The following is a 10,271-nucleotide window of genomic DNA, read 5'->3' as shown; positions in this document are numbered from 1 at the left end:
GCTCTGATGGTCCAGGGTCTGGTGCCAGCCAACTAGGGACAGTCTGTGTGCTCCGGAACTTCCAAATCAGCCAGTGAACTGGGAGCCTCCGAATCCCAACCCCAGTCCAGTTCCACCCACTGTCTGCTCGTGCAGCAGCAGCTTGCTGTCCCCTGTGGCTGGGCCACCCCCTGCATGTCCTTCTGTCCTCTGGAGTGGGCAGTAGTAAAGAGTTCTGCCTTTCATCTCTGAGTATAATTGTGTTGTGTCCTAACTTCAAAGAGCCAAAATCTTCAAAACATACACTGTCCTCTCTGTGTCCTTAACTCCTTATGGAGAGGATCTCTCCTGTGCCTTGTACCCACCCCTGCCGTTTATCACATTATCTGAATACCCTCCTCCCCTTTTTCCCCTTTGTTCCCATGACTGCTGTACTCCTTACCCACCCCAAGCTAATATATGCTGCACCCTTAACATCCTTGCACACCCTGTCCCGTTCCCTTAAGTCCTTCAGTGTTCATTAAACACACTGCAACGTTTAATCCCCTTGTGCATTTTCACCGACTGCACTCTCTTCCCTCGTTCGCAGTGGAACAGTTCATATGTTGATTGCCTTAACCCCAGGCCCCAAAATGTAACTGTATTTGGAGATAGTGCCTAAGAGAGAGAATGAGGCTTAGAAAGGCTGTGTGAGTGGACTCTACTGCACTCTGACTGGCATCCTTGCAAGAAGAGGACATGAGGACACCAGAGACACACAGGGATGCAGATGTTCAAGAGCAGCGAAGCGACCACATGAGCACACGGAGAAGGCGGCCGTCCGCTGGCCACGCAGGGGCCTCGGGGGAAACCAGCCTTACCAGCAGCCTGATCTGGGACTTGGAGCCTCAGGAAGTGTGAGAAGATATTTTGTTGTTTGAGCCCCTCATGTTTGATGTTTTGTTAGAACAGCCCCAGCGAACAAATACAGCCCACAGGTCCCCATGTTCTCTGCACCACCCCTATTTCATGGCTTTACCCTCTTTCTATCTGACCTCCCTACCCATCTGTGTTACGCACCCATGCATTGTCCCCCCACACACCAGATTTTTTAGCACAGTTCTCACGTCCTGTGGCAGAGGTCACAGAAGTTTGGAAATGCTGCACATTTAAAATGTCATGGGTTGAGGTGTGGTTGGAAGGAAAATGGCCCGCCTAGATGGGCAGGGACATACGCACAACTCTTCCACATAGGAACGTGTTTTTGAGATGTACGCACCTGGTGACCGTTGAATGGTTGTGTGGAAGTGAGTGGGAGTGTGTCATTTGTGTAGGGGTGCACGTTGTGACTGTCTGAATGAAAGTGTGAGTCTGTAAGTGGTGAGTATGTGACTGAGTGTGCCAGTATGGGAAAGACTGTGTAAACATGTTTTAGTGTGTTAGAGCATGTGAGTGGGGTACTCTGTGTTTGTGTATGTACCTTAGTGTGTTTGTATATATGTGTGTGTGCCTGTGTGCTTGGAGAATGGATTGTCAGCGGTATGGCTGTAACTCTGGGCACATTGGGATGAAGTGGAGATAGTAAAGACTTAACCTTACATGGAGTGAGATCTGCCCTTTGCCCTTAGGCGCTCCTAGGATGTGATCACCTGTCCCTGTAATGAAGACTGATAGGAGTGTCTTGGTTGCTTGGGGTGTGGCCACCAGCCAGTCTGAAGTGGATTTGCGATTGGGCTTTGGGTCCTGTGGTATCTGGTCTGCCTAGGGAGGAGCTGGACGCGAAAGATAGACTTTCAGGCCTGGGGAATAAATGTCATCCAGGCAGACGGTATGTGATTGAGCTCCAGTAATCCGAGGAACGCTTAGAAAATTTTCTTCATGTAGGGATAGCTGTTGGAACACCTATCATTTGTAGAGTCAGTATTGGTAAATGTTTTCCTAGAAAATTTCCACATCAGTTCATATTTATACCCCTTAGGTCAATGATTTATTATGAAAATTATTAACGTCTTGTTCTTCTCTCGTATCCTTTTAAGGTTTATTTATTTGTTTGTTTGTTTATTTATTATTAAGGCATTAATATACATTTATGAAGGTCGCACAAGAAAAACAATGTGGTTATTACATTGACCCTTATTATCGAGTCCCCCCCCATGCCCCACTGCAGTCACTGCCCATCAGTGTAGTAGGATGCCACAGAGTCCCCACTTGTCTTCTCTGAGCTACACTGTCTTCCCCTTGACCCCCACACACGATGTGCACCAATCATGATACCCAACAATCCCCCTCACTCATATCTTTTAGAAATTCTTCTGCCTTACTCCATTTATCTGATGAATACTTGAATAATGATGTAGTTTATAAGCTTGAAGATTAAAGAATGACCTTGATTTTTATTGGAAGAGCCCCTGAGGGGATCAGGGTCTCCTGAGAGCCACACACACAGCTTTCTGCCAATTCCTCTTGTGTCCAATATCAGTATTTATTGCTCCTTTCCTGTGAGACTGTCTGCCTTCAGGGATCATGAACAGTAAGGCCCTCTCTCAAGTATGTCACCAGTCTCTTCGGAGTTACTCACAAAACTTGTAATTGGTGGTGGTATTGATCAAGTGGGAAAATGTGTCTCTGAAATGTAATCAGCTCCCCAAGCCTGTGCTGTCACTGCCATGACGGTGCAAAGAAAATCGTAGTTCTCGGGGGAGGGGAGTTCATGCATCAGAGACCCATATATGAGGCTCTGGCTTCTTCCCTCCCATGCACACGCTTGGTATCATGACCTTCACACTGAGCCCACCGTCCTGGCAAAAGGAAGGACTCCAGTGAGTATTTTGTCTTTCATTCTGACAGGTAGAGTAGGTAAGGAAGGAAGTCTTAGTAAGTGTTCATGTGTGGAAAAGGGATTCGAAGGTTAGAAGCAGATCCGGTGGACTGCGGGACAGGGAGGGGGGTGTTTCTTAGGTAAAGGGCTGAGCTTGTAAGGAGAGACGAGGAACCCAGCCCCTGCACCAACACCTGATGGCTCCCTGTGTGATCTAATGAAACCCTCACTGTGGACAGACCATTAAGGATCAATAATCCCAGGAATAATGAAGGATCATTTGTAAGGTGATTAAGGGGTTTAGTGCTGAAATCTTGTGCTGTTCACATTATTTAGAGGAATCATGGACTAAATATTTAGTATTATCCGAGGTGAGCTTATACTCCCTTAATGCTTGTAATACAGAAGCAAATTGCAAGAGTTTTCTAATCCCACAGAAACCATGTATATGAATTTGTTTCTGGAACAGAAAAATTTTTTAAAAATTGAACTTGGGGTATATGCCCTTCCTGGAGAGAGTAACTGTGACTCTAGTGGAAAAATCAGAGTTGTGACTATGGGGAAGGATATTGCAGAGAGAAAGCACATAGAAGGAAAGATGACCTTTTACCTTTTAATTATCGGTTTCACAGAATAGTTGTCAAAACCAGTTATATCTTGTTATTTTCCTTGGTTTAATAATCTAGCATCAATGTGAATCTCACAACTAATTTCCTTGTAATTTCAACTTAACATGATGTACAACATTGCATATTCTCCATAATCCATTTTGCATGCCTCTTGTGTTTTAGTATCTTTCACAATCTTTCCTTCTTACTAACAGTTTTATTTATTGTAATAATTAGTAAATTCTTAAGCATTTGAAGCAAAAGTATTAACTTTGTGCTTGTCCTATACGCTCTCATCCCATAGTAGTATTTCATGCAGCACAGGTTAGAGAGCGAGGTAACACTGTGTAATACTTGACTTGATAGATGCCATTGTGCTATTCCTGGGACAAGAGCAGGTAGGTCTTTCTGCTCCCAGACTAATAGGGAACAAATCTTGCATTCTTTGAGTCCGTTTTAGCCACAGGAATGTTTCCAGATGGTTATGGCATCTGCACGTCATTATGAGCGCTGCAACTTCATTTATATTTGCTCTTATTCAAGGGAATATGTAAAGCCTTAAGAAGAGTTGAAACTTTGTATAATCAAAAGTATAAAATAAAATGACATGAATTAAAATGGGAAGGCATAAAAACAAAACTGATAACACAGGTGGGTCATTTGAAAACCACTGGCATGTTGTGTTAGGACAGCTCAGCGGTTAGGACACTGTCTTGGCGACCATCCAGATCAGGTTCAAGTGCCCACTAGGCCTCTCGCAGGCACGTGGATATGAGCAGATCGCTTCACCTCCCTGTACCTAAGGTCCCGTAATTTGCAATAGAAACACTGCCAGTCGTAAATCATGCAGTGGGAAAATCCAAGAAAGTGTGTGTGTGGTGGTGTGGCAGTGATTCACCCGTTGTAAGTGCCATGTGAAGACTGTGCATCCCACTGTGGGAAGCCTCTTAACCAAACGTGAAGTGAGTATTTCTCAGAGAGTGCGTCGGATTTGAGTTGACAGGAGAAATACAGCCCACAGCACATGTCCCCGTGCAGGATCCTCTGCTCTGAAGAGAAGTGTCAGTCATGAGGACCTGGCAGAATGGCCTCCAGATGGCTGACAATGAGAATGGTCTGCCTTTCTCAGACTACACTTGGATCCTGGGCATTTTCTCTTTTCTTTACCATTATCGCCTTCTTTTCTGCAGTGATACAGGGTAAGGTCCACAGATTTGATCCTCAAGCACCTGGTTACAGCTTCTCCTAGGTCATTCCCATTAAGGGGTCGTTTAGACAATGGAAGCTTTTCGTGAAAGCGTTTCTTCAGTGAGTTCTGAACGCAGATGCTCTCTGTCCTCGCAGAGCTGGCAGGCTGTGCCCCCTTACGAGTCTCCACCATCACACCAGCCCCTGGAACTCCAGGTGGTGGAAATTCAGGTAAAAGCTCCCGAGAATATTGTGTTTTCCACTTTGGTGGACCCTGTATATGCTGGTAAATGTAATGTTTCTTATGTATACGATTGCCAAGGGCAGTGATCAAAACATCAGAAAGAGGAAAGGCATAGGACGCTCCTCTGCTCCGTGTCGTGACAAAATCACAGATGCACAGTGAGCAGCACAGTGAGAAGGCGAGAACGTTTCATTGTTGTGCTCCCGATCTGGGCCTGTCGGTGCATAAGTTTCTTTCCATTTAGACTCAATCAGCAGGTCACCCACACTCACAGCGCCCTTTCTATAGCTACTGAAAAGTTTGTTTTGTTGACAGGTACTTTCTGAAACGTAAAGACGCAGCCTTGTGGCACTGATGAATGACCACATGTCTGAACACTTCCATGGAGAGACAGCATGGTGTCTGCTGTCCCGAAACCCTGTAGTGCTCCCTAAGTCACTGCCTCCAAGAGCATCAGTCTGTTGCATGTTTTGTAGGAGAGGAACTATTGGGACATACATAGGTTTTTATCTGCTCCAGCGTTTAAAAGATTATCTCTTCCTGTTGTCTACTTTGCATGAATGAAATCTTCCAGCTTGACCTCTCTCACGGAGGCCGCCTTTCCCATCCCTGTGATGTAGTGAACTTGTCTGTGAAGGTGTGGGTTTGTGATGGTGAATGCTGGCATTCCTCAGCACCGCTGAACAGCCTGCCGCTGTAAAAATACTGCTCAATTGATTGATTTGTTAACAGGCAAGATAGTACTTTTCAGTTTGGGGCTTGTATGGGTAATGAATACTTCTGGTGTGAAATGTCTACATTTCTGGTGAGTGTGTGCATAGAATCGGAATGGATGGGACGTAGGATTGATTGCATGTGGTAAAGTATATACCACAGTTTTCCAAAATGTTTGTACCAAGTTTAACACGCCAGCAGTGTTTGAGATTCCTGGCTGACCCGCATCTTTGCCAAAAGTTGGTATTCCTGTCATATTTCTTGGTGGTGGTTGGTGATGTATAGGCAGTAGTTACGTGTTAATTTTTCCGATGTTTGAGGTCACTGAATATTTTTACACATGCATTATCCACTCGATAACCTCTTTGTGAAGTTTCTGTCGGAACAGGTTGCCCGATGTTTATTTTGTTGTGTGGCCTCTAGTGGTTGTTTGTGCTGGCTACAAGTTGCACCTCTGTCTGTGTGTGTGTGTGTGCGTGCTCACGTGCATGTTTAGATGAAAACTATGTCTTAATTTTAATATGGCCTTCTCATTTCAACTGTGTTGTTAATATATTCTGTGCTGTTTAGGAAATATTTTCTTTTTCAAAGGCCACATAATTTTGTTTTTGTTGTTCTGAAATGGACATTACTTTCTTTAAATTTAAGACACCAATCCATTGTGAGATGATTTGCTTTATAATGTGGCTAAGGATTGAGGATTTTATTTAATTCAATATGGCTAAGAAATTTCAGCTTACTTTGAAAATATTAATGCTTTCTTTCCATTTGTACTGATTTGTCATTGTCTCCTCCAGGTTAAAACTACTCATCCTTATTGCTTACTTTTCCATTAAAAATACTGGTATCTCTCCATGTTTTCCCATGTCATGGAGTCCTGGCAGTCAAACAGGAGCACACATGAAAGTTACTGTTTGTGTTAAAAACTTCACTGCATCTTCCGATGTGATGAATGCGTTGCCGTAATTTAACGGACAACGAGTTGATGGGCAGAATAGCGTCCAGTGAGTTGACAGTAGGAATAATCTTCCTGACGCAGACTGTAATTGCAATTCTGGGCAATTTCTCTCTTCTTTGCCAGTTCCTGTACCACAGAGAGTACAGGGTGAGGGCCACGGATTTGATTTTGAAGCATCTGACAATATCCAACTCCTTGGTCGTTCTCTCTAAAGGAGTGCCCCAGACCATGGCAGCTTTGGGTTTAAAACATTTCCTCAGTGATTTAGCATGCAGACTTCTTCTGTACGCTCAGCGAGTGGGCAGGGGCGTGTCCATCGGCACCACCTGCCTCTTGAGTGTGTTCCAGGCCGTAAGGATCAGCCACGTGAACTCTTGCTGGAAGGTCAAATTCCCAAAGTATGTTGGCAGCTCTGTTTCCATCTGCTGGATCCTGTATACATTTGTAAATCTAATTTTTCCTGCATATGTGTTCTGTGTTTCTGGTCAATGGAGCAGCAAGAACATGACATGGAAAAGAGATTTGGGATACTGTTCCTACATAGATGATGAGCAAATCAGTGGCTCAGTATATGCAGCCTTGATAGCCTTCCCTGAAGTTTCACTTTCTGGGCTCATGCTCTGGGCCAGCGGCTCCATGGTGCTCATCCTGCACAGGCACAAGCAGCGGGTCCAGCACATTCACAGCACTAAAGTCTCCCCCAGGTCGTCTGCCGAGTCCAGAGCCACCCAGAGGGTCCTTGTCCTGGGGAGCACCTTCGTGGGTTTTTACTTCCTCTCATCCATGTTTCATGCTTATCTTACTCACAATCCTAGCTGGTGGTTGGCGAACACCTGCAGCCTAATTTCTGTGTGTTTTCCGACTGTCAGCCCCTATCTGCTCATGAGCTGGGGCTCCACTGTACCCAGGGTCTGCTTTGTGTGGGCAAGGAACATGAAATCCCCTCCTCTTTCCAGAAGGAAGTAAATTGTATGTTTTTGTACAATGTTCCGTTTCTTCCCTTATCACATTTGAAAAATTAATACAATATCTTGGAGAAGACACATCTTTCTGTCATTCTCTATTTTTTCCCTCCCTGCCTCCCTCCCTTCCTTCTCTCTCTCACACACATGTTCTCTCCCTCTCATCTTTTCTTACCTGTCTTTTCCTATCACTGCCTTTCTGAGGTAGACCCTGACAGGTGGTGGCATTTCCCCAGCTGGGTCGTTTGGGACGTGCATCGGCACAGCGTGAGGAAGGATGCAGCCCGGCCTAGGTCTGCCGCCTGGTACCCGGGGACAGTTGTCTTCATCAAGCGCTGCTTCAGGCGTTGTGGATGGAGTCAGTCCTAGTTCCTGTCGTGAGTCAGAGTGGGTGACCCGGTGGCAGAGTTACAGGAATATTAGAAGAGGTGAATAGGAGTCTCCGTAGGTTTCCTATGCATGTGTATGTGTTTTATAGTCAGGCGAATGGGCAGCTTTTATTCTGTACGGCCTGCAAATCCTAGGAATGGAAGGCCTTGCAAGGTGACCTCCACGCAAGCCTGAGAATTTGTGTCCACAGGGGGCAGCTGCCCTGTGCGCTTGTGCACTCGGGTGTGGGTGACGCACTCCTACCTCTCCAGCTGGGTGGTCACTTCTGGGAGATCTGGGGTGATGTCACTGTCAGCACCCCAGACCCTGAAGAGGGAGTGAACCAGGTGTGGCTTCGCGACGGGACTGAAATCCCCCCACAGTAGGTCAGGCTCTCGGGAGCAGAGGGCGGCAGCAGCCTCTGTGGAGACGGTTTACAGTGGGTTCTGCTGGGGTTCGGATCTTACTTGATTCTGAGTCGAAACTCAGGACTCTTGTTTTCAACCCAGAGGACATCTGTGTTTTAGGAGGCTCTTCATTCAGGTCCCTGGGGATGCCTGGGCACCCTGTGAGTGCGTGTGTGTGGGTGTTCGGGAGGGGTGAGGAGAGGGAATTCCCGAAAATCCAGGACCCCTGGGGGACAGGCCCTGGGAGCAGGAGGACAGGTTTGTTCCGTGGATTCTGGTTCCACAGGAGCAGAAACCTGGGCGTGAGTAGCAACAAGACTCAGGAAGGGGTTTCAGGGGCTCAGGCCCAAGGAATGGGCTGCAGACACTGGCTCTGTCTTGAGAGAAGCTGGAATTTTGCAGGGGACTTTGGGCACAGATGTGGACTTGGAGAGAAGGGACCTCCAGGAGAACAGCCTCTGTCAGGGGGATTCTGTGTGATAGATTTTGTTATGGGCATGGCGGAGTGGGGCCGCCTCTGTGCATTCCCAGTGTTTGGCAGAGGGGGATGTGGCCAGGAGCCATCCGTGTGCAGAACTTCTACTCAGATATTGTACCTGAGTGTAGGATGAGAAACATAATCAGAATAGCAGTGAAGGAGATTCTGCAAACAATCCTGAGCATCCTTCAGCCCCGCCAGTGTCGCCAAAGTCAGAGTGGCAGCTGGTCTAGATTACAGAAGCACATGTCCACACGGCCAAATGCAACCCCTTTGCCCCACTGGTTTGTCAAGGGCCCCCACGAGTAAGATAGCGAACTTCCGGCTTCTCTTCCGGGTCCTTGGTTCCCTACGGCGCCACCTAAAGACCAATCACCTCTCTCCCCACTCCCACTCCCAGCACCTAGCCAATAGCCACCAGCCCCGTAGAAGTAACACCACAATCACCCCATGCCCCTTCCTTTCAGCCCCCCTCTAACTAAGTTCCAAGAGCCTCCTCTGTCTTTGCCCCCATCACCTGTTTCTCCCCCAGCACCTTTCCCCAATAAAGCGGAATTCTCCGGTGAATTGCTGCTGTGTGTCGCTCCTTTCCTTTCATTGGTGCCGAAACCCGGGAGACGGGACACCCCAACTGGGCCCCGTCTTCCCCCCGACACCAGCAGCAGCTTGCCCTCATCCTCTTTTTCCGGCGCTGGCCCCTCACACTCACCACTCCTCTCTGGCCTTTGGGTAAGTTTTCCCCCTGAGTGGGCCGCTCTTCCCCGAGCTATCGCAGTGCCATTGACCGTGATCGTCTGGCAAGGCCCTGATGCTCGGGGACGAGGAGGGAACTCTCCCCGCCTTAGGCCTTCACGGCTGCGGCAGACCCTCAGGCCCCCCTCCAACAGCCATAAACGAGGTGACTCCTTTGTGGATGAGAACGCTCCCTTTTCCCCCTTCCTCCTGTTCTGCCTGCCGAAATCCGTTCCTTCCGCCAAAAATTCCTAGTACTAGGTTCCTTGGACTCCGGCACTCTGCCTTCTTAGAGATGCCCGGGTGACGACCCACACTTCCTGAGAAACCGACTGGTATACGAGTTTCCGCAGACCCCCAAGGATCATGGGGACGCCCTTTGTCTCCTTGCCGTCTGCTCCCAGTCCGAGGGTCTCCGTTCGTCTTCCCCTGTGTGTCTCCTTCTCTGTCCTTTAGCCATGGAAGCCTCCTCGTCCCTCCCTGGAAGCTCACCTCTTGAATGCCTGCTCAAGCATCTAGCCACCCTCTCCCTGACGCCTGATATAAAACCAAAACTTCTCTGCAAATACTGCTCCCAAGATTGGCCGACATGCCCCCTAGACAATCACAACCAACAGCCCGCAGGGGGAGCTCTTGATCCTAACATCACTCGCGATCTCTTTAACTACTGCCAGCGCCTGAAAAACTGGAAGGAGATTCCCTGTACCGAAGCTTTCCGCCTCCTCCTCCCGCCCCCCTCGCCGCCGCCGCCTCCTCCTCCCCCCGCCTGCCCCCAAGTTCTCCCAGCCTGCAAGCCGTCTCCCCCGCAGACGCCTCCCGTTCACTCCCCTCCCCC

At 48.0% G+C, this 10,271-nt stretch overlaps 1 protein-coding gene across 1 annotated transcript; it reads left to right on the top strand.

Annotated features, from left to right (window-relative positions):
- Nucleotides 1-6,515: 6,515 nt before the first annotated feature.
- LOC118912585 (vomeronasal type-1 receptor 4-like) lies at nucleotides 6,516-7,472 on the top strand. The gene has a single exon (XM_036885887.2). It carries the CDS (start codon nucleotides 6,516-6,518, stop codon nucleotides 7,452-7,454), a length of 939 nt encoding a protein of 312 aa, XP_036741782.2. The 3' UTR covers nucleotides 7,455-7,472.
- The last annotated feature ends 2,799 nt before the right edge of the window (nucleotides 7,473-10,271 follow it).

This window comes from Manis pentadactyla, assembly GCF_030020395.1.
Source record: "Manis pentadactyla isolate mManPen7 chromosome 15 unlocalized genomic scaffold, mManPen7.hap1 SUPER_15_unloc_1, whole genome shotgun sequence".
In the NCBI taxonomy this organism is placed as follows: Eukaryota; Metazoa; Chordata; class Mammalia; order Pholidota; family Manidae; genus Manis; species Manis pentadactyla.
Note: the sequence above shows the minus strand (reverse complement) of the source record. Positions and strands in the feature narration are given on the sequence as shown.

Coding starts and splice junctions, on each gene's coding strand:
- LOC118912585 (XM_036885887.2), top strand. CDS start 6,516: ATGGGCAGAATAGCGTCCAGTGAGTTGACAGTAGGAATAATCTTCCTG.